This window comes from Trypanosoma brucei, chromosome 8 (assembly GCF_000002445.2).
Source record: "Trypanosoma brucei brucei TREU927 chromosome 8, complete sequence".
In the NCBI taxonomy this organism is placed as follows: Eukaryota; Euglenozoa; class Kinetoplastea; order Trypanosomatida; family Trypanosomatidae; genus Trypanosoma; species Trypanosoma brucei.
The window spans coordinates 1,219,731-1,242,777 of NC_007281.1; the positions used below are offsets into that span (position 1 = coordinate 1,219,731).

The 23,047-nt window shown below is 42.3% G+C and overlaps 6 protein-coding genes across 6 annotated transcripts, besides 49 other annotated features; all 6 read right to left on the reverse strand.

The window, feature by feature from the left end:
• Positions 1 to 3,036: part of a sequence feature (sequence corresponds to BAC RPCI93-10J17) that runs on past the window's edge.
• On the reverse strand, positions 138 to 1,385 carry Tb927.8.4140 (hypothetical protein, conserved; the record flags this gene model as incomplete). The annotated part of the gene is made up of 1 exon (XM_842152.1): positions 138 to 1,385. The coding sequence occupies one exon, from the start codon at positions 1,383 to 1,385 to the stop codon at positions 138 to 140; it is 1,248 nt and encodes a 415-aa protein (XP_847245.1).
• Tb927.8.4150 (hypothetical protein, conserved) lies at positions 1,916 to 2,818 on the reverse strand (the record flags this gene model as incomplete). Its single annotated transcript, XM_842153.1, has 1 exon — positions 1,916 to 2,818. The coding sequence occupies one exon, from the start codon at positions 2,816 to 2,818 to the stop codon at positions 1,916 to 1,918; it is 903 nt and encodes a 300-aa protein (XP_847246.1).
• Positions 3,037 to 23,047: part of a sequence feature (sequence corresponds to BAC RPCI93-29H22) that runs on past the window's edge.
• Tb927.8.4160 (hypothetical protein, conserved) lies at positions 3,324 to 7,061 on the reverse strand (the record flags this gene model as incomplete). Its single annotated transcript, XM_842154.1, has 1 exon — positions 3,324 to 7,061. The coding sequence occupies one exon, from the start codon at positions 7,059 to 7,061 to the stop codon at positions 3,324 to 3,326; it is 3,738 nt and encodes a 1,245-aa protein (XP_847247.1).
• Tb927.8.4170 (RNA-binding protein, putative) lies at positions 7,756 to 10,329 on the reverse strand (the record flags this gene model as incomplete). The annotated part of the gene is made up of 1 exon (XM_842155.1): positions 7,756 to 10,329. The coding sequence occupies one exon, from the start codon at positions 10,327 to 10,329 to the stop codon at positions 7,756 to 7,758; it is 2,574 nt and encodes an 857-aa protein (XP_847248.1).
• Positions 11,651 to 12,328, reverse strand: Tb927.8.4180 (deaminase, putative; the record flags this gene model as incomplete). Its single annotated transcript, XM_842156.1, has 1 exon — positions 11,651 to 12,328. One exon carries the CDS (start codon positions 12,326 to 12,328, stop codon positions 11,651 to 11,653), a length of 678 nt encoding a protein of 225 aa, XP_847249.1.
• Positions 12,348 to 12,368: a microsatellite.
• Positions 12,636 to 12,670: a sequence feature (AT_rich).
• Positions 12,798 to 12,828: a sequence feature (AT_rich).
• Positions 12,864 to 12,971: a sequence feature (T-rich).
• Positions 13,634 to 13,657: a microsatellite.
• Positions 13,781 to 13,847: a microsatellite.
• Positions 14,023 to 14,052: a microsatellite.
• Positions 14,141 to 14,187: a sequence feature (A-rich).
• Positions 14,284 to 14,305: a sequence feature (AT_rich).
• Positions 14,937 to 14,965: a sequence feature (AT_rich).
• Positions 15,002 to 15,061: a sequence feature (T-rich).
• Tb927.8.4190 (hypothetical protein, conserved) lies at positions 15,124 to 15,819 on the reverse strand (the record flags this gene model as incomplete). Its single annotated transcript, XM_842157.1, has 1 exon — positions 15,124 to 15,819. One exon carries the CDS (start codon positions 15,817 to 15,819, stop codon positions 15,124 to 15,126), a length of 696 nt encoding a protein of 231 aa, XP_847250.1.
• Positions 15,820 to 15,896: a sequence feature (CT-rich).
• Positions 15,925 to 15,950: a sequence feature (AT_rich).
• Positions 16,060 to 16,081: a sequence feature (AT_rich).
• Positions 16,239 to 16,261: a sequence feature (AT_rich).
• Positions 16,387 to 16,495: a sequence feature (A-rich).
• Positions 16,528 to 16,612: a sequence feature (GA-rich).
• Positions 16,660 to 16,732: a microsatellite.
• Positions 16,850 to 17,004: a sequence feature (A-rich).
• Positions 17,115 to 17,180: a microsatellite.
• Positions 17,346 to 17,519: a sequence feature (T-rich).
• Positions 17,607 to 17,658: a sequence feature (T-rich).
• Positions 17,930 to 17,988: a microsatellite.
• Positions 18,178 to 18,215: a sequence feature (AT_rich).
• Positions 18,466 to 18,510: a sequence feature (T-rich).
• Positions 18,623 to 18,667: a sequence feature (T-rich).
• Positions 18,669 to 18,724: a sequence feature (AT_rich).
• Positions 18,892 to 18,958: a sequence feature (G-rich).
• Positions 19,005 to 19,050: a microsatellite.
• Positions 19,110 to 19,156: a sequence feature (AT_rich).
• Positions 19,381 to 19,401: a microsatellite.
• Positions 19,501 to 19,529: a microsatellite.
• Positions 19,621 to 19,642: a sequence feature (AT_rich).
• Positions 19,991 to 20,066: a sequence feature (A-rich).
• Positions 20,067 to 20,111: a microsatellite.
• Positions 20,290 to 20,323: a microsatellite.
• Positions 20,420 to 20,445: a microsatellite.
• Positions 20,683 to 20,763: a sequence feature (A-rich).
• Positions 20,976 to 21,149: a sequence feature (A-rich).
• Positions 21,223 to 21,258: a microsatellite.
• Positions 21,410 to 21,547: a sequence feature (A-rich).
• Positions 21,688 to 21,717: a sequence feature (AT_rich).
• Positions 22,094 to 22,152: a sequence feature (A-rich).
• Positions 22,266 to 22,291: a microsatellite.
• Positions 22,474 to 22,520: a microsatellite.
• Positions 22,543 to 22,579: a microsatellite.
• Positions 22,999 to 23,047: part of a sequence feature (T-rich) that runs on past the window's edge.

Below are 23,047 nucleotides of genomic sequence, written 5' to 3' on the forward strand. Positions count from 1 at the left end.
TCCCATCTTTATTGGGTTGACAAGACTCTATGCGGGTGATTTGCTTTGTTTGCTGGTATCTTACGTTAACATGCTGTAGATTGGCCTGCTAGCAGGCACAAAATGTGAGTCTTCCCTTTTGCATTTACCCTACTGCGCTAAACGTGCCGGTCGTCTAAAAGCGTCGACCGTCGTGTTGAATGTGTTGCCAAAAATATTTCTCCACCGTCGGATGCCCTCCAAGCGTAAGTTCGGCGTGATGCCTCTTCGTAATTGCTGTCTAGTTCCACAGTTTGCCGGTGGCTATGTACATGCCAATGTGCTGACTGTTCAAGTGCTCCGCTTGTCCTCGAAAAGTCCTCCGTCTCTGTCCTGTGCGGGTGGTGTGAATTGCGCGCGTTTGTTGAATACCGATATCTCTGCGAGGAACGGAACCCATCTGTTGCGTCCCTCGCGTCTAGCCACACTGTACTTCTTCCCTCTGGCTCCTCGACATCTTTCTGACCGTAATCTAAGGGATTGTATTGGCCCTCGTTGTTGCTGTTATCATATTCCTCATCATGTTCGTCTGCAAAACCACCATAGTTCAATACTTCCATTGACATGCCTGAGCTTATTCGTTGGTGGGCGTTGTTACTGCTGGTGCTTGAGGTTGGTGGTCTGTACCTCACTTGCTGAGGCGACCAAGATGGCCGTACTCCCTCTTCCGCGACAACTGTGGGCTTCTCGAGCATGTAATCCTCCACTCCCTCGTGTGGCCAGCTAGTGCTTGCTCTACTCAGCATAACAGGCGTGATACGCAAGTCCGTGTATCCACTTGTACGGGGTAGTGTGTCGGACGCCGTTGCTGGGAGCAGTATTGAGGCAGAAGAAAGAGAGGCTTCAGCTTCTCGGTGTGCGCGAGTGTGCGGTGATGGGCGGGGGCGGGCACCCGCTGCCTCATGTGCATGTCTTGGTATTGCTCGGTGCTGGCGCTGCGCATGCCTCGGGTGATAATATTGTGAGTGCTGATGTTGTGATTGTGTGGGACGGCTACTGTGTGCATGCTCCAGTGAGGCGGGTGTTGGTCTCTTCGGATGCGAGTATATCATGCGTGGTTGCAGTATGGGAGCATCGTAATGGTAACGCAGTAGGGCGTTTTTGCTAGCCCTGTGGTACGCCATAAGTAAATTCGGGTAATCCAGCGGTGAGCAGGCACGTGCTGTGAAGGGAGTGGTGATGAGGTGAGAAATTGCGGAAGTGGGGACAGAACCGTGGTTTGGATGTTGCTGTTGGGTATGTTGTGGCCCCGCTTCGTTGTTTTCAGTGCGGACACCTGTCGCCCCACCCCATGCCTGCTCTACGAAGGATCGAAAGAGTTCTTCTGTAATCATTACTACCTTTGGTACCATACGCACGGGGCACATTCATATTTCATTATTGTTTTTTTGTTTTTCAACGCATTTGAAGATAAAGGAAGTGAAGCGCAAAATTAAGAGGATACTAGCAGCGAGCAAACCCCTATCCATCTGCCCTTCCAGTGAGGTGGGATGGTAAGCACCAACTCAACTAACGTAGAACTATTTAAAGCGACTGGGTGTTTCGGTAGCAATCCCCCCTCGGCACGAACACCGTTACTTCCTCTCGCCACTCAACCTTCTTGTATACCACACCTTCATTACTTTTGGGTTAGTCAACTTATTATATTAGTACGTTTTCTCTAACAACCCTCTCCTACGGTCCACAGGAGTGCACCAACATGAGTCATCCACATTTCCACGCAATCACAAAGGACTTTTCCTCACCGCAAACTGCACAAACAAATTCGGTGTGAAGTTTTTTTTTTTTTGAGTGAAATGATAAGATGAGACAAAATCTTCAAAATAAGAGACGGTGAGGGAGGGAAACGAAACAATCGCATCATTTGTTTGTTGTTGTTGTTGTTTTTTGCACTCCGCTACACGGCACCTGTGGTCACCCGGAACCGCGGGTGGCCCTTACACAAAGCCAACCCCATCAATGTCCCAACTGCTGTTGGTTGCCAGTCATAATACGCAATACATACCGCACCTACCCAACATGCGTAGCGCAACCAACCGGTGAAACTGTTCAGTATTTGAACAGGTGTAAATCCTTGGTGAAGGTACTGCATCACAAACAGGGCAGCAACAATATCCCATGGCCCAAACTGCTTCTCCGACGTGTTGTTCGCCAACTTGTTTCCCACCCACATAATAAATCCAGAGGTAACAGCGGTAATCACACAATAAATTACGAGGCCGCGGGAACCAATTGTGGGGAGCACACTATGGCACATTGTATGAAGGAGGAGCATCGAAAATGCCGCAGAGAGAAAATTGTTCATCATAAACGAGTGCAGTAACCACGCCCAAGGTGCGAACGTGGCATCGATACCCCAGTTATCCATCCACCACTTCTCTTCCACATTACTTCCCGTGCTGCATAGGCAGAAAGCTGTGAAGAGAATGAAGTTAAATGCGTTGGCACTATTGTATATATCCGGGAATTTCCTGATGTCTTCCTTCAAACCCTGTATATGAGAGTGTATGCCGCTAGTCGTATTGGCCCGATCCCCCCGAGGGGCTCCGTCCTCTCCTTCTGCTCCTCCCTGTGACGTCTCGTCAGCAGACCCCGCTGCCCTTTTGTGGGCCCCAACGCGCATCCATCGATGCTGTTCACTGAGCGCAGCGCCAAAAGAACAACCGCGGCCAAGAAAACGAGCGTGAACACGTGATGAAGAACCGACGTATCGCACCGATACCCAACTTTGTGATCTCATGATAACTCTTCGTTGGCCCGCAACTGCCGGAACGCACAAGAGACACCGCAACCGCAGCATTGCTTTACAGTTCGTGTACACAGGAAGAACCGCAAATTAGCTGACTGAGAGGGTTCGATTGCGTTACCTTTTCCCCTCTTTGTGTTCCACCGCGAGAGCCTTTTCACTGAGTATCCGTATACCTAACGGTGCAGAGGGGGAAAAATGTTGTAGATTCTTCGTTGTGTGAAAGGAGAAACTTTCTTGCCTTCCTCACACCAGCTTTCTTTTTTCTTTTTGTGCGGCGCCCTTAGCCGTTTAACGTGTGTTCACAGGTACTTATCAACAGTAATGGACCTAAAGGAATAAACACGGGAAACGTTTCACCGCTCCTGAAGGAAAGAGACCGCCCCCCCCAAAAAAGGAAGAAATACTGCCACCGGCAAAAAGATGAGTGCAAATCTTGTAAAGATACATGATTAGATTGGAAACATGGAAGCACAAAGTGTTTAATAAAATCAGCGCGGACCCTTTGGTTCCCCAGGAACACTATTTCGCATAGGAGTGTCAATAATTATTTTGATATTTAAAAACAAAGCTTCAGTGCTTTCGCCGCTTCGTCTCGTACATCTGCTGATTTGTCTTCCACCAACAATCTCAATAAATCCAACACAACGCCATTCTTTTCTTTTTCAGTGAAGAAAGTCTTTGGCAATGCATTAGAGCCAGTGCTTCCACCACTCGCGGCGACGCCAGGAGAAATTTCGAGTATACCGTACAACTCCTTCGCCACGACCAACCGCACATTTAGCACAGGGTCGTGACCAAGTTGATCAAACAGCGGAAGCAGAATGGATCTCTTATCGACTCCAATGCGTACAGCAATGCGCAGGAGGGAGCTCCTGCTGAGGTACGTGGCCATAGCTTTCGGAGAGTTCACAATAAGGGGCCACAAGGTGTCGCTGATAAAAACATCATCCTCGTTGTCGTAACAAAAGCGACTGCAAAGTGACTGCTTCTTCCGCAATAGACCTCCGGTGCCGCTGCCGTGGAGCGGACCACCTCTTCCCACTTCCCGCATCGCACCTGTCAGAATATCTCTGCCCCTGCTACACCTTAACTCATCACTTGATGGAGACAGTTCTTGTTTTAGTAGGCGGCGCGCAGCTGATAGTCGTTCACACATATGAACCAACGATTCCAGAGCACTGTCCCGTACAGCCTTCACCTTGTCAAAGAGTACATCAACAAGCAGCGGAAGCAACTCCTCTTTCGCAAAACAGTGTAAAGGGTCTACCCCATCCTCGGCGAAAACTGCTCCACAGGGCTTTCTTGCACTTTCGACGTTGCGACTTTCGCGCAAACCAATCTCTAGCAGGTGTACGCTCCGTGGCGTGCGACTGACATCAAGTTCAGCAGCTGCAAGTGAGTTGGGTGCAAGGAACCTTAAGCACATCTCTGCCAAAAGTGTTGCATACTCTGCTCGATACCGCCATATTTCGTGCTTAGAAAGCCTGTTTAAGCAGGCAGTCAGTGCACCCTCGCGGAGTTCCAGTGCCTTGCCATTTCCATAACTGCCCATAATGGCCGCCAGTTTCCCAGCACCAGCGGTCCTCGTGGAGAGCAGTGCTACCAGCTCCGATACAAGTGACAACTGCACTATTGGACTACAGTCCCCAAGCAACTCCATGAGTAGGCTAGTGGTCCTATTAAGGCAGTCTAACCAATCGGCTTTGGGAACACCACGTGGATTAAACTCACAAACGGTCACCATGGTGCTGAGCGTCCGCGACAGAACAGATAAAGCAGCAGCGGCCCCTGACCGCACACGTTCCTCCTTGTCCTGCAAAAGGCCAGCACAACACGCAAACACCACGTCAAACAGTTGCGGGAGATTCTTTGTTACCGTACTTGTAGCAAGTAGTACTTCGTTTGGGCCAGTGTTACAACTCGAAATACTTTCTTTGGCGCTGCTGCTTTTGTAGTGAACTCCAGGGCTGATGGGATCGTTGTAATAATTACCTGCCGCTGTCCCCATATCAGGACGGTTTTTATCCGCATTTTTCACACGTAGATCCTTCACCAAACCACCGGGGAACGTAAGCCGGACCATACCTTGTCCAATTGCCGTGAAAACACGTGCCGCGCATACGCCAATGACACAACGTACTTCCTCTTCCTCATCCTGAGCCATTTCTTGCAGTTCACCGTCTCCCTCCTTCGGGCCTGCCCACAGCTCCGTGTGCAAACGGCAGAGATACACCACGCATTCCTCCACCAGTGAGGGGCCATCAATAGGATGGTGACAGCCAATGCGACAAAGCAACATGATGATGGAGCCCGTCAACTCAGGAAGTCGCTGCGTTACCAGCCAACGTGTTTTCCAGGAAGGCGCTGAGGCCAAGTGCACGACGCAGTCACGGTAGAGGGAGCAGAGCTGCCGCAATAGCGATATCTTTTCCCTCAGCGTGAGTCGTGCGCTAGATGTCCCGTCACGCAAGAAGTCTTCTATAGCGTGCGGTCGTTGCAGCTCATCCAGCAGTTGTTGCAAGCCATCAAGGACCGCCTCAGAAACAGTGAAGTCGCGGCAAGCGGCACTCTCAAGCATCAGCGCCGCATTGCCAATGAATGGTTGGGGCGCACTGACCTCCTTCTTTACCGATCTGCTAAAATTCCCCCTACTCTTGTTGCCACCACGGATTCCACCTTCTGGGGAGACGCCGTCATAATTACCTCCATCCTGGTGCGGAACGAGGGGAGTGATCGCATGTCTAAAGATATTACACACGGTAAGGAAGCATAAACCAGCTTCATATGCAGTTGCCATTTTGGGATTCGATGCGTTGGACCAGTCAAGAAGCAGGGGAAGAGAGCGAAGGATACTCACAAACAGCACGTTCGGCATTCTTTTAGCGTCCGCGGCAGTCAAACACGCATCCCAAACGTCTCGCTGAGAGGCGGTGCATCCCGCAAGACCGAGTTGGATGGTGTGACGCCCACTGCCATCATCCACCACGGCATTTGCTGCCTTGCCAGACTTTGTATCTCCGGAGTCGCTAACATTCTTCGCACTCTCCACTTTCGCTATTGGCGAACCACCACCCCCCGACACAAAAACTTGCGCTTCAACCAAAAGTTGCATTAGCTCTTTGCAGGGTTCCTGTGTGCAACTGAGAATAGACCGCCCCACATGCGTCCTCGTCGCGACAAAGGTAAACTCCACCAGCTCCTCTACAGAATTCATCAGGGTAGATGTGGAAACACCTCTGTTGTTTTCGTCTACGCGCATTGCCCATGTGATAGATGCGAACACATTGCTTACGCACTGCACTGCGGCGGCCACAGCCGCAACGTAACGCGACCGCAGCATTGTTTCCATAAGTCCAAGAAACATTGTCCATCGGTGATGAAACGCATCACAACGCTCACGGTTTCCCGAGTAATTAGAAGGGTCGAGGGCGGAGCTACGGGCTATCAAACTTGCTGTAACACCAGGCTCTTCAGCTCGCTCTGATGCATATTTGCAAACGTTGTTAAGGTAGTCAGTTATGGCCCCGCGCAGTTTACTTGCGTGAAGGTTTATCTGAAACGGATCCCACACGTCATTAGACGTACCAGCAGCGCAGTGTATATCATTGCGGTCATTTATACGTGACCCCTCAAAGCGACCGTTCACTCCACAACGAGTGGAGTCTCCCTGCTTTGAGGTCCGGCCAAACCCTAACTCATCACTCGCCTCGCTAAAGTCATTGCTGCAAGGAGGAGTTTTTACATACTTCGCCCTCCATTCGCGAAGGTCAACACTACATTCCAGCGAAACGCCGAAGAACAGCGTTGGGATAACTACTTCAACGAGGAAGTGGCGCACGCCACTATCCGCTGACTCGCCCATGCGTGCAACAACGGGGATCAGATCCCTTATTGTTAGAGGCGAAGAGGAAGATGTGCGCAACGAGCCAAAGTCCATGACGGTTAGACCAACTGAAAAGCTGAGTTCTGCATCTTCCTCCTCCAAGCAACGCAGCAGGTATGGTACTACCTCTTGCCTTGCCCACTCTTCACCCATAGCTAACGACAGTGCCATTAGACGTCGCACCGCAGCGTACCGCGCCTGCTGCCGTTCTGGTGGCTCTTCATCAAGTTCCTCAGTTGCCCCTGCCGTAAGCGGGAGTTCGTTGAACGACTGATCGTCCGAGAACGCCAATGATCCTACGCTGCTACCGGCATGGGTTTCTCCAAAGTTGTTGACGCTGGGGTCTGAGGGTGGAAGTGGCCAGTGGATGAGGTCTTGAATGACTGAGAAGGCTACTGTGCTGTTTTCCATCGTTCAGCGGTGTGACGCACCCAGGAATATGGCGAATAAGTATGGATATTATATATAAGAAGAATGAGCGTCACTGCTTACTTCACTACACCCAACCGTCCTCCTCTCCCTTTTCTATATAGAAATGAAAAAGAAATATATACTCTAGGGTAATATGTCTGTTGTTTTTCTCTGTGCACCCACGCGTTGCAAGAAATCGCGATATATCAATTTGCCTTTTGGATTTGCCAACGTCCCCACCTCCAACTTTCTGTGTCTACCCTTACAAGCGAGTACAACAAGGCTTGTACACGATAACTTCCCGCAACCACGCCTGCCATGAAGGTGAAAGAAAGAAAAAATGACAGAGAGCAAAGAGTAAAGGGACATGTGACATACACACGCAAAAAGAAATATCGTCTTGCACATGTGTGTGCTCATTTTGGAATTTAGCAGTGCAATCCATGCTTCCTTTTTTTTTGTTCGGCTGAGTTGTTGTGCAGGTCCTGCATTATGATAATAATTATGTTTAATCGAGCATGAAGATCCGTGATAACAGAAATAGGGCGATAGAAGGTGAGGTTTGAGCAGTGATTGACGAAACCGTGCTTTTGCATAGGTGGCACTTAGGTCCCCGAAGCGCGACAAACTTATTCGCCTCTTCGTCGTCAAAATCCCACCCCGGACGCCGCTGCTTCCGCCTTGACGTACTTCCTTACGATTCGTCCAGCTTGGCATACTGTATTACAAGATGTCTCCCATACAAATGCGTAGATCCGAGTGTTTGCTTTGCACGGCGAGCCTCCTCCTCCGTGAGAAATTCCACAAAAGCAAAGCCACGATGATTGTTCTCACGATGCGAGGAAAACTGGTGGCTTTTGCGGGGGAGCCGTACACTACGTACCTCACTAACGGCGGTGAATAAGTCGCGAATGTCACGTTCAGTAGCTTCAAAAGGAACGTTCTTTACGACGAGCTTTAGACCATCGCATCCCGGGGGCACATTAGAATCACTACTAATGTTTCCGTTGCTTTGACCGGCGCCCCTTCTCGAAATGACGTTGAAAACCTTCGCCACACCGTCTTCACCATCCCCGTCTCCATTACCGGCAGCTCGTGACGCCGGGGAAGCGCCGTTAATCGCAGCGGTTGTTTGCTTGCTCACAACACAAGCCAGTGTTCTTCCCGCCATAGTTCTTCCGTTCAGCCGCTGCTGGACGTAGGACATAGTGCTTGCATCGCGGAGGGTAAGAAATGCTCGTCCTTTTCCTTGTTCCAATTCCAATCGCTCCACAAACTTATCAGGTGCCCTCGCCAATCGCGGGCAAGAGTCCAACAGGAAAGTGTTGAAGTCTTCCTTCGTGGAATTAAAAGGGATGTTAGTTATAAATAGCGTAAAGTGTGGAGTACCCGCCGCCACGCCAACATGGTTGCCATCCTCGTCCACGTCATCGACCCTGCCATTCCCGCTGTGGGAAGGGACCCGGTCGTTGCAATCACCTCCGTCTTCTGCGGTAGAGAGAGAACCGATAGGAGCCCACTCTAAAAATAACGGTGCATTTTTGAAGAGTTTATACGACAGGCGCTGGAAGGCAACTCGTGCATCCTGTTGATGCACGTAGCGGAACAGTGCGAAGGCCCCTGCCGATGGAAATGCTGTAGCTTCCAACGTCCCATATTTCAAGAACATCTTACTGAGCTGCGCCGCATATGCCGGATCGCCCAACGTAACATTCTTCACTAAAATGGTAGTATTACTACGCGCTTTCAAAAGGTTTTCGCGTGCACTTTCCAGCAGACTAAAGTCAATTCCCTCGTCGCCCAGCACTTCCTTTATCTCTGATGTAAGATACGCCTCAGCTATTGCCGCCCGCACTGCCGCACCACGGGCGTCAACCGAAACAACAGCGTCCGCGGTTACTCCAAGTCGTTTTGCCACAGTTTCCACTGCCGTGTGACTGTTCATATACGTTGAGCTCCATGCCACTGGTGCAACACCGGATGTCCCCTCTCCCTCTTTGCGCCTGTCCTTCGCTTTCTGCCGTTTGAATTCGCTATTCCCAGCCAACCCTCCTGCGGTCTCCTCGCTCCTCTTGGCGTATGGATCCTCAGTGGCGGCTGAAACTCGCAAGAGGCGACCCATAAAGATGGCCCCTTGGCAACGGGAAAGGGCATTAACCGCATCTTCCACCCGGGCAAACTTTACGAAGGCAGCACCCTTGCTCTGTTTGGTGTCACGAGTGAGTGGTATATGAACAGCCTCCACAGGTCCGACGTGGGAAGAGGCGAACTGCTTCACATCTTCTTCGGTCGCAATAAACGGTATGTTACCTAAGCGGATGCGGCGACTTTCCCGCACAACCTCCTCCTGGTCGTCTCTGGGAGAGGGGTTCTCAGGACATAAAAGTTGATCCTCCTCACTCTCGTCACCTTTTTCTAGCACTTCTCCCTTTCTTTTGTCACTACCGCCACCCCCCGATGCGTCATTGCTACTGCAGGCTTGGTTAGCCGACTCCTTTGCTAAGGAAGACAAGAAATCCATGTCACTTATTTCCCCAAGTTTCTTCTGTCGTTCAAGTGCTTTTTCCAACTCAATGTTGGGATCTTCCTGTTCCTTCTTTCCCTGTGGCTCGGCATCGCCATTCCCGCCGTCGCAATCTCCGGTTGGGGATGCTTCCGCGTCTGCGGAAAGCTCCGGCACTAGTACTTCAGTGGCCCATGTTGGTCCTGTTGTTGCTCGTATCCTTTCAGTAACGAACTCTTCTCGCCGCTTCCTCTTCTTGGCATCTTCCTCACTCTCTCCAGCACCATCCGCATTTGGAGCCTTTCCATCTTTTGTTCCCAATTCCACATCCCTTGCACGTTTCTCGCCTATGCCCTCATATTTTATTGTTGAACTTTGATTATTCTCCTCTTGTTCTTCCTTTCCCAACTTTTTCCGCATGTTTGTCGTAACACCCACATCAGCAAGGCCCTTCGCCACATGCACCTGCAACTTGGCCTCACCAAAGTACGTTCCATCCAGGTGCCGCACGATGAAGTGGCCGCTTGCAGCGTTTCGAAATCCAATGAAAGCCATTCGGATGACGCCCTTCTCTGAAGCATCTGGCGCAGGTGATTTCCGCGGGGTTCCCCTTCCCCGTGCACCCGGTCGTGGGGCACGCTTGAGAATAACACAATCCGTTATTTCGATATGAGGCCCATCGGGGGGAAGCGACTTGAGCAGGTTGCTTCGAAGCTGATCCTCCGTACAGTTGCGTGGTAGGTTCAAAATACGTACGCGAGACATGCGGTGCCGGACCGACGTGAATGGTTCTCAAAAGCAACCCGTACACTGAAGTAAAGGCGAGAAAAGAAGGCCAAGGAGGGCGACAAAACCCTTTCCCTTGTACTCAATGTGCTTGTACAGCTCCTATCACACCAGCCCTACTAAATTCCCTATTATTTTCTCGACTTTTCCCCTCTTCCACCAGTGAAAGGGGTAACCACTTCTACACACTACTAAAAATTAACAAAGGGATATCAAACGTCCATATGTTTTTTTTGTAACAAGTGGAAGAACCGGCGGTGGCACGTGCGAGAAAGAGTAATTTTTTTTCTCCATGTTGAAACTAAGTTCTTAAAATCTTCACCTCGGTGTGACTCGTTTGAAACCCAACCGACGTGATTTGGCTGTAAGCTGTCTATTTTATGATTTTTCTCGCGTACCCACTCATACGCATACCGATCTGAAAGTACACAAAATGTGGGCGAACATCGCATCATGTCACTTTTTCCCTTCCTTTTTATCCCTTCTATTCTTCCTGCGCAGGTTGGGAAACATAGCGTCAATTAAGTAGGCGTTTGCACTCTTCACAATCCAGCCCCTCCCTGCAAGGTCCGTCCCGGCACATATACGGGGCGGCAAGATACGGTGCTGCCTTTAACCAAGATCCACTAGGGCAACTCAGTCACTCAACTCGGAGTTGCCAGAAACATAACTCAACGACTCGTTTTGTTTTTTTTTTGTCAATATTCATTCGCCGCACCAAACATAACTGCCTGCAGCCATTTGCTTCCACCTTCCTCACCTCAAGCAAAATAGAGGAAAGGAGGAGAACTAATAGCGGACCCTACACGTATCCACCCGCGACCAATACTCCGGTGAGAAGGGTTGCAACCCCGCGACGTCGGGGTAGGTGAAAAGAAAGGCAGCGCAACATGAGAAGCTAACCACGTAGAAGAACGACCTCATCAATAAAATTACCAAAATGATTTTGCCAATAAACGTAGGCACATTCTCCAAACCCATTTTGTACCAGGCGAGCTAGTCGTCACGACTGATGTTGTAGATCAATTTTCCTGACTGCGCCTAATGTCCTCCTAGTCTACCTGGTTACTGACTCGGCAGAGAAATCACCAAAAGGTAAACAACCACCGGAAAGAGCAGAACGTGACAAAAAAGAAACAAACAAAGATAAGCAGAAGACGACAAAAGGGGCTGAAACACGTATCATATTGATGTTCCACAGATTTATATGGAGAAAAATAACAGTCGATGGCCAACGCCTCACCCCCTCCTCCCACCGGACCCATCAGCCAAAGTAACTCGCGTATCTCGTGACTTAATTTCAAACAACTGACAAATCCTTCCGTTTTCTCTTTCCCAGAGGTGCGTTTGTATTCTCACGACGGTAAAATTGCTGAAGCAGTACCACCGCCTCCTCCGCCCTATAACCACCGCAGCTTTCATATCCAATTAGTGCAGCATCCTCACCACTACAACCCTTGTAAGAGTTGTGTACGGAAAGGACGGTACCATTCCCCCCAAAACGGGGGTTAGTGCAACCGAAGTAGACCTTCCGCACACGGTTGTATAAAAGCATTGCAGCACACATAATACAGGGCTCCACCACTACATACAGAACATAATCCGCAAGGTCCTGTGAAACTGCTCCGCAGTTGCCTCCTCCTCCTATATTTTCACTCGTCCCTGCTGTCGCTTGTCGCAGGAGTTCCTCCACTGCAACAAACTCTGCGTGGGCCAACGCATGTCCCTTCCTGTTGGTAGCGTTACGTCCTCGTGCCACAATTAACTTTTGTAAGGCCAAATCATCTCCTGCTTGTGCCTGAGCAGCGGTGGAGGAATCCGCTTTTACCAACACACATCCAACCGGTACTTCACCTTCTTCTAATGCACATGTTGCTTCCTTTAGAGCAGCCTGCATAAAGACATCACAATACACAACACTTTCATTCGCCTCCGCTGTACCTTTTAAATTTGTGTCCTTGCCTGTATCTTGCACCATTGGTGCTAAAGAATAAGTGAATAATAATAATAATAATAATTGAGCAACACAATCAATAAAAGAGAAAGAGGTGGGAACCAAATTAAAAAAAAAAAGTGTAGAGCGAGTTGAAAGAAGATTGGCATCTCACAATAACAACCGTGTGTGTGTGTATTTGAACTAGGAAAGACGTGTAGATGCCGAGCACAAACCATCCCTGCTAAGATCCAACAAAGTTTGACAGCGTATTGGTTGACGGGAATATAACTTTGTTGAGTTACAAGAGGGCGAATCGTAGATGCGTAAAAGTACGTGTGAAGGGAGGAAGTTTATAAATAAATAAATTATTGTATTTATAAAATTGTTCCGAGAGGGAGGCTACGAAGGTAGGTAAAAAAGCAAACGCATCAAGTAATATCAACTGCACCATTGTTCCACATCCAAGCTGTCCTTTTTGCTTCCTCCTTCCATGCATCTGTTCACTTCTTTCATTATTTAATTTTTTTTAGTATATAAATAAACATACGAAAAAATGTTCTGTCCTCCGTTCCGAATGTTTTCTTTTTTTTTTTTTCATGCGCTTCATCTTTCAGTTGCTCCTTGCCTCCCTTTTCCTTCCCGAGTTTTTTTTTCCTTTTCCTTTTTTTCTTTTTTAACTTTCCTTCGGTTCTGCTGCAGCGCCAATAGTACAATTACGGGAGACGTACTCTGCAGGCTTCACCGCCATCTCCGTTGAATCACCCACAGTAAAAATTGAAGGTAATCTATGAGTAGCGGAGACGTTAACGGGGGGAAAAAAAGAAAAAAAAACAGTAGTCTACAAGGAAGAGTTTAATGCTTTGATGAAGTATACAAATATCCTCGAGGTTAGGTTTGTTGTAGAGTCTTCTTTCCATCGTCATGATTCCAAAAGTATCACTCTCTTTTCTTTTCTTTTTTTTCTCTGCTCTCCCTTGGGTTTTACCGGGTGTGAGAAAAAAGATGGATGAATCACTCAAACAAATGAATGACGGACGAATGGCTACTGCCACACTTCCTTTTCAACCACCACAACACTTGAAGGGATAATCAAAGAAGTCAAACAAATGCACAAACACAAACACAAGCACATAAACGAAACAATAACAACACAACTATGAACGTATTCGAAATGTAATGCATCGACATGACTGATTGCAAAAGGGATATTCGGTTCAAAGGACTGGAAATGACAAGGAGAGTCAACAAACAAATAACCGATCGAAAAATTAAGAAGAAAAGAAAAAAAAGACAGGAAAACAACGCCATATACCGAACTGTTTTGTGTCTAAAAGAGGGGAAACCATAATATATATATATATATATATATATGTTCTCGTCGTACACTTTACATTCTTTTTTTGTTTTCATTTTATTTCACTATACGCTGCTTTCTTTTGTCACTCCTTCACTCCTAATCCAGCTCCCACACGCAGTAGTGTTGCAGCGCCGTGCATACATAAATAAATAAATATATATATAAATAAATAAATATATATATATATATATATATTAATATATAAATGTACGTAAACTTCTGGTGCTGCTGCTTCTTTTTCTTTTTTCTTATTCTTTCGTCCAAGTGTCCTACATAACATAAACAAGGAAAAAAAAAGGAGGGTAAAAGTATGGAGTGAAATTAATATAAATACACACAAAAATAAGGAAAGGAGGAGTCGGGGGGAAGGGAAAGGAGGAAAACAAAAAAAAAAAAAAGAAAAGAAAAAGCATTACGATATACTAAATCTTTCTCTCTTTAGATACTTCCTACCCTTCACATCTGTACACGCAAGGACATATATGTTCGACACATACATAAATCAAAATAAATAAAAAAAAACAAAAAAAAACAGAACAGATCAGTCGCTCACAGATTGTTATCATCTGCATTATGTGCTTCGACACTAACACGTTTTCAGTGCTTCCCAAACTGGAAAAGAAACGTGTTAGTGTCTCTCTTTTTTTTTTTTAAAAAAAAATGTACAATAAAGTAAACACAATAATAACAGCAGTAACAGTGAACAGCGCAATATATGATGAGGGAAGGAAGGAGGATAAGGAGACATTATCTAAGCATTGTTATTAACACAGTAGTGGAGGCGCTGAAATAAAACTGTATAAAGCAACTATACGCATCATAAATATTGAAACATGTTTCAGAAAGAGTTATGTGATTTTTTTGTTTTTTGTTTTTTTAAACGTCTCGTTTCTTCATTATTTCACCACACCTTTCAAATACACACATGCACACATGCCCGTATCATCATACATCACAGGAGCGTGTACGACTGTGTCTTGACGGAGTTATTTTCTCCGCATTTCTCATCTTCTCGTTCCACCAACAAAAAAGTTTCACTCCTTCCTGTGTTATTTATTTATTTACTTATTTTCCTCCTCCATCCATCAGCATTCCACTGTGCAAGAGGAGAACAGACGTCTAATAATGGATAAAGAAAGGGGAAGTAAATATAAACAAAACAAACAAACATTATTTGATTATGTTGACGCAAGGTAAACGAGGAGAAAACAACCGAAGGTGTGAGGACCGGAAATAACTCTTGACATTATGTTGCTTAAAAATCTGCAACTCCACACGCTTCATATAATGCACTTATATAAATAAATATATAAATATATATTGTGTGCATACACGCATGCATGCATTTCCCTCGTCTATTTGTTCTTCTTTTTTTCTTTTCGAATTTTTAATATCATTTTTTTATTTTATTTTTTTTTAAAAATTTCTCCCACCTCCTCAGCTCCGCTTCGCAAGCGACGAAATTATGATATAATAACATTTACTCCCCAGTAAAAATGTTATATGTTTGACGGTTTGCATGACCTGCACCCGGGCGAAAGGAGCGGTACGCCACCGGCTGGCACGTGGGCGCTTCGGCTTTTGGTTCCATCACACCGCGGCGAACACCAGCCGGTGCAATTTGTTTTTTTATCGGTTCAGTTGGTTGTTTTTCTGCTTCTTCCTCCTTTTCTTCTGCTCTGTAATCGACACCACCTCCCTGCTCCACACCATCATCCATTTCAATTACGACGCCGTAATATTCATCTTGTGCTTCAACATCTTGAGAGGGATGATGTTCTGCAGTGTTATTATTAACTCCATAATGTTGGAAGGAATGATCTGCTGCCTCTTCTTCATCTAATTCAGCTCCGTCTTCATCCTCCGTGTGGCAATACTGTTGCTGTTGATGTTGATATTGATATTGATGTTGATGTTTTTGATTACACACCCCTCGTATGGGTTCATTATTTTCCTGCTCACCTTTTCTGTGGTCGAATATTTTACCTCCAGCGTAGGCTCCTTGTACGCATGTTGTGTCCCATTTAAGATCTCCCTGTCCCATCAATTCCTTCATGGTATTTCCACCATTATGTTCACGGTAAAGTCGGCTCTGACGGACACACGGACGCTCGCCGAGTACATTTCCCTGATTTTGAGTGAGTGAAGGACCTCCCAAATGCCTATGGCCGCTCATTTGTTCCTCTTCACCTTCTTTTTCTTCTTTTTCGTTTTTTTTTCTCCTCCTTAACTTTTTTACTTTTACTCTTCTTCAACTATCTTTACTTTGGTGACGGTGATGATATATATATATATATTTAAAAAAATGACACTGAAGTGATCTAGTGGTGAAAGTACTTTTTTTTTTTTTTGGGGGGGGGTGCGTGTGTGCGTGTTTGTTTGGGAATATTTCTAACCTGTACGTTCGCTGACTGTCTTAATATATATATATATATTTTCAGTTCAGTGTTGTGTTGTGCTGCACTACGCTTCCTTTTTTATTTTATTTTATATGCGCAGTTTTCGCTCTCTTCTCGGGTTTGATGGTGAATATGTCTACTGTTGCAAGAGCTTCTGTTGTCGTCTGTTGTTGTGTGAATCTTGTGCTAGTAATACTAAAAAAAAAATTAATATTATTTCCTCTCCTGTTTCCTTTCCTTTCCCTTTTTTTAAAAACAAACTTTTTCTTCGTTTCTTTCTGCCGTTGTTACTGTAATCGTTACTGCTTCTCTCCTGTTTTTTTTGTTCTGAACGTAACTCAACAAAAAAAAAAGAATGGGAAAGAATGAGAATAAGAACATACACGTGAAGAAAAAAAAAGAAAATAAAACAAAACAGCAACACATCAAAGCAAAGCCAAGTAAAGAGAGGAAGCGTTAATTATTTTTGAACATACACAAAAATTGAGAAGGAGAAGAAGGGGGAAGGGGGGAATCAAACAAACAAAAGAAAAAGAAAAGGGAGACAAGGAGGCAGGAAAAAAAAAAGGAACGGCGCCTAATTTTTAAAAAAAAACAACAAAATAACGAATATGACGTTGTTGTTAAGATTAGATATTATTAAATATTATTAGTTATAATAATAATATTATTATTATTATTCTTCTTTTTCCTTTTTGATGAAACTTGACAGCGTGTGAGTGCATGTAGCATCAGATGACGAAACGGAGTTAAAGCTCCAATGAGCAAAAATAAATGAAGAGGGTAAACGAAGGGAACGAGGGAACTAAAAATATAAAGTGAGAACAAAAACAAAAACGAAACAAAAAAAAGCGAAACGAACAAACACACGCATACACAGGTAAAATAAATTAAAACGAAACAAAACAAAAAAGGGAGAGAAGAAAAAGAAAGAGAAGAAAAAGAAAGAGAAGAAGGGAAAAGTGTCAGACAGTCACACCACCAAATAGTCAATACGTGAATAAATGTACATAAATGTATAAATATACGTGCAGAGATATGTAACGTGCGGCAAATTTAATTGTAAAGTAAAATGTATAAATATGTAAATGTACGTATGCATACGCGTAAATATGAATATATATATATATATGAATATCCTTTCAAATATATGTGGATGTTTTTTTTTGTTTTGCTTTTTGTTATATTTACTTTCACTACTTAATCACGTATGCCCAACGACGAAACACTTGCTGCTGGGCAACAGGGGAGGGGGGGGGGAAAAAAACGGTAGCGCGTCACTTGAACTTATTTGATGATGGTGTTCTTCTTTTTCTTTTCTCTTCATATTTACTTCCGTTAATTACCCTCTCAGGGTTTCTGCTTTCTTTTTTCTTTCTCGAATTTTCCTTCTTTTTTTTTTGTTGAATTCATACTATTTTCTTTGTTTGTTTCCTTTACCCCCTCGTGTTTTTTCTTTATTTCTTTATTTTTTTTTAAAAAAAGAAAAAAAACACAACTCTGCTAGATTATTATTATTATTACTGTTAATTACCATTGTCACACGTGTGTGTGTGTTTGTGTGTTTGTTTTCTTTTTTTCTTTTTCTTTCCTTTCCTTTGTTTATTTTCTCTTTTGAATGGACTTTCAGCCCATACGAATTAGAAGAGGTGAATAAATCACACCTTCAGCGTAAGTGTTAAATAAAAATAAATAACAAGAGAGATGAATGAGCGAGCTGAAAAGAGGGAAAAAGTTATTTTACTTTTTTACTTCATTTTGAGTGCGTGTATGCATATGTTTGCTCTTTCTGTTTGTAAGATCATATAAATTGTATACCCATTGTCATGAGTTCTAATTCACATAACTTCACTTATTCTCATTTCACAACACATATTCATAAAACATATAAACATATAAATATATAAATATAAATAAATATATAAATATGAATAAATAAATATATATTTTTTTCTTTTTTGAGAGAGGATATTTGAGGGGCTGCCATCTCTATAAACACTGAACATATAAATACATAAATTTTACTCTTCATAACATGAGGCGGAGCGCAACGACGTGAAAACAAATAAATAAATAAATTCATATGTACGGCGTGTTGGGGGGTAACAAACAATTCAAACAAACAAATCGTAACGATTATTATAAATGTTATTTTAATAACAATAATAATAATGATACATACGTGTACATATATTTTTTTATGTTTATGTATATATGCACATGTGCCGTTTCTAGAAATAAGGTACAACACAAAACACACAAAAATAAGAAACCCAACGTCTTTTTTTTTGGTAGTATTTCTACTATTGTGCTTTAATCTTTTCTTTTTTAAAAAAAAAACCAAAAAAAAAAACACACACACACACAACAAAACATCCCCTACTTATTTATTTTCATTTTATATCCTTCCGCCCATTTCCATCTTTTTCTTTCTTTTTTTCTTTCCTTCTTTTTTTTTTTTCCTTTTTCCTTATTTAAAGTTGATATCTGTGCCCCGTTACTCTTCTATTTCTCTTTTTCTTTCCCTAATGCAGATGAGGACAAGCAAAAGAGAAAACAAAGACATGCTCACAGATATAATCCTTTTTCTTTTTTCCTTTTCTTTTCCTTATTTAATTTTTCTTTCTTAAATAAATAAATATATATATATATTTATTTATTTATGTTTTTCTTTTATTTTTTCACTTTCCTTTTCGAAAAATATAAATGTGGGACCGACCATTCAAACAAACAAATATTACCATAAAACAAAATCATTGGTATCGGATAATTATTATTTACCACTTGTGTGTGACCGTGGCAGTAGTAACTATTTACTGTTAATATAAAACCAAACACTAAACATAACAGAAGGGTGGAGAGGGGAGGGGGAGGGAGGAGAGAGGGGGAAGAAAAAAAAAAGAAAAAAGAAGGGAGCAAAAACATATACACACAAACAAACAAAAACACCAAAAAGAGAGAGAGAGAAAAAAAGAAAAAAAAAGAAAAGAAAAGAAAAGAAAAGGAAAAAGTTCTGACGTGTCCACCTCCACCTCCATCTCCATCTCCACCCCATACATTTACACACATATTATAAATAAATGCAAATAAATATAAATATTAAATAAAATATTACCGTATCCCCTGCAGCTTATACGATGTAAGCAAGGAGTTGGTAAATTTATTACAAGATATAATCAATTGCTTCAGTCATTTCGCTCTTCATGAATACATTCGCCCGCAAGCCTCACTGCTTTTGATACTAAAGACTTAAGAGCATAACAAAAATAAAAATAAAAACAACAAAAATGAAGTCATGTCATCATCATCTTATTCTTTCTTTTAAAGCTTTCTTTCTTTTTGTTTGTTTGTTTGTTTGTGTTTTTTTTTCCCCTTCCCACCAGTTATATCTCCTGCGGTGTACGGGAGATGACGTAATATATAAATCGTTAAGTCAAATATAACTGGTTTCAGGAACGGTGCGTGTGTGTGTGTGTGTGTGTGTGTGGGAGGGGGAACAAAATATATACAAAAGCACGTAAGCAATAGCGGAATAAGGAGAAACTCACACGCACATTTCATCAATACACTAAAGGCACATATTTTAAAATTAAATAAATACAAGAAGAATGGATGATAAACAAAACATATGAATGGAAAGAGGAAATGAAAAGAATAAAAACAAAAAAGAAAAGAACGAAATTCAGTTTTTATTTTTTTTCCCCCTTCTGCATACATTCTTCGCTCATTGGTGATGATTGCATCCATCACAACTTCTTCAGAGGCATTTATATTCCGCTTTATTTAATGCTATTTGCGAAATTATTTGTGCTTTACGAATGCCGCGACAGGAAAAAAAAAAGAAAAAGATTACGACACTCCACCTTGTTTTTTTTTGCTCACAAGGAGCAGAAATTATGTTGTGACAAATATGATGGATATACCCTCCTCTGAAAGTGTGAAGTACACAAATATAAGAGAAACAAGAAAAAAAAGGGGGGGAACAAAAAAAAAACTAAACTAAAACTGAAAAAAAAGAAAAAAAACACACACAAACACACAAACACACAAACACATAAACACACAAACAATAGGCCAAAAAAAAAACACATATATATTGGCATTGATATGACCAAATATATTGTTAGCCTAAAGGCAAGGAAGTAATTGAAAGAACCAAATAAAAAAAGATAACGTATGAAAATAAATACAAAAAAAATGGGGGAAATATAAGCAGTCAAATACACAAACCCGTTTCACAGGAAGGGGAAACGAAACAAAATGGAATGAAACGAAAGAAACTTCAGCAAAAGGGGAATATATCGTTGATTTGTAGATTATTTCATTTTTTCCCTTCCTTATTTAAAAGAAAAATACATCTCTGTGTAATATAATGTAATATATATATATATATATATATATATTACAAAAGTTGTGGCGTTCTAATGCTTTGCTTTCACATCCTTCTCAAATATATAAATATTAACCATTAGCTGATCAACTGTTTTAATTATTTGTTCGTATTATATTTTTGTTCTTCATATAATACACCGTATTTTCATTCATTTATCATGTCATATGCGATGAAATGCCCAAAATATCATGGGGAAAAAATGAAAAATAAAAAAGAAAAGTGATATGAATAAATAATTATATACCGTAAAAAAAAAAAAAAGACAAAAACAAAGAAAAAAAAGGAGAAGGTAAAGAAGAGAAGAGGAAAGAGGAAAAAAAAACAAAAACAGCAACAATAACAACAGCAAAAGCGGGAGAGGAAACATAAGCATTATTTTCCCACACTAAATAATTTGACGCCGCGAGAAGGCACCAAAAAGCAACATCATCATGAAGATCAGCTAAATTAAAAAAAAAAACAATACAAAAAACAACGCCACCACCCACCCCCATCAGAAAAAAATGTGTGAATGATATCGTGAAGCGCGGAGACTCGCACAAGAAAAAAAAAAACGACCCAACAAAAAAAAAAAATGGAAAAACACTCACACGAGCAGTAAAAAAAAAAATTAAAATAAAAAGAAGGTCAATAATAAACAAAAGAAAGGATAGAAAAAGGAAAACCAACCATATGTAAAATGAAGTGCGTAAAGAAAAAAGGAAAAAGAAGAAACCCCGTCAATATGAATATAGAAAACCAAACAACGTAAAAAGGAAGAAACTGAGAGGCGAAACAATATCACTATAAAACAAAACCAAAACAAAACAAAAGATAATAAAACGGAAGAAATGATTGAAAGGAACTGGGCGATCTGCATTAAAATGACGGTAGGAAGTCGCTCACACTTCAATTATTTAACTCGAAATTCAATACCCCACGGCCTTTTGTATTTTTATTTTTCTTCCCTCCCCCCTGTTCTACAAAGCGGAGGCAACACAAACACAAATACAAACACGAATACAATAAAATAAAATAATAATCAAAGGAAAAACAAAAGCAAGAAGAAGAAAAGATGAAGAAAGGAAAAGACAGCGAGAGAGAAAGAGAGGTAAAGAGAAGGATAGGAAAAATGTTGGGGACACCTTTCAGGCACACACAAAAACAAAACAAAAGCAAGAAAGGACAGAGCAGCAGAAAGGGAAATGAGAAACAAAACATATTTTTTTTCTTTTAAAAAAAAAGCCTGCCCGACCTTCCTTACCGTATTCCGTTTTTATTAACTTTTTTTAAAATTTATTTTCGATTTATATTTCTTTATTTTCTTCCTCCTCCTCCTCCTCCTTGTTTTCACACGTCTCCAACAACAAAACTGAGGTGGCGGGGGATTTGAAAAATTGCACGTGTTCAAAACCGAAAAGCGAAGATCCGGTAAAATCAGAACCCAAAAACTAAGCAACAAAAAAAAGGGAGGGATTAAAAAAAGAAAAAAAATTGTTATTTTGAAATGGGCGTGAAATGATCGAACACTCAAGGGGAACACTTTGGAATGGAAAAAAAAAAAGAAAAGAAAAAGAAGTGATTGCTCTAAAGAAGCACAAGATGGTGTCAAAATGACCTTTCAAATCCCCTTCCGTTCCCATTTCCAACATAATAATAACAACACATGCGGACGCGACAAAAAAAAGGAAAGACAAAAAACAATAATAAAGAAACCAACAACAAAAAGAACTAAAAAGTAATTTTCATATTGTTATTTCATTTCCCCCAAATGTGCCGTGTTTGTCAATACAACTGCCCCTTCTCTCTGCACTGCCTCATCACTCATTCTTCATTTCTTCTTCTTTGTATTATATTATATATATATATATATATATTTTCTTTGATGTCAGTTCCCCATTGACCCCAACCCTATAAAAATATATTTGTTTGCTCCCTTCTTTTTCTTTTCTTTTGTATTTAACTTCGCTCTCACACCAGAGGGTGTGATATGGATATGGAAAGGTAAGACAAACAAACAAGAAAGAGGACCAAGAGGAAACAAAAAGATGAAACCCCCAATAATAATAATAGTGGTGATGATGGTAGTAGTAATAAAAATAATAACGGCATATAACTTATATTTCGTTATTACTGTTATTATCACTACTACTACCACTATTATTTTCCTTTTCTTTTTTACTTGTCTTCCCACACATACATATATACACACACAAAGACAGCCACTTCTGTCATACCCTCCCTTTCTCTTTCATCTCTGCAACTTCCTGCAAGAAATCACAGAAAAAAAAGAAGAAAAGCACGAAAGAGACAATTTAATAGTAGTAATAATATTTGTTACTGTTTTTTTTTTTAAAAAAAAGAAAACTCAACTAAGTGAATGAAAGAGTCGTTTTTTTCTTCCTCTTTTTATTTTTTTTTTGAACTCCGCCAAGCGACAAACTTCAACACGGGTTGTTTCGATGGGGGAAAGTGGGGAAAGGGTAAAAAAACTGATGGTCCAAAAAAAGTAACCCAAGTAAGAAAACGCACAAAAAAAAATCACGAAAAAGAAATATGCTCCGTGCCATGTGGGCTAGGGATATTTTTCCTCTTTTTTTTTTCTTCCTTTGACTCGTGTCTCTCTTCTTTTA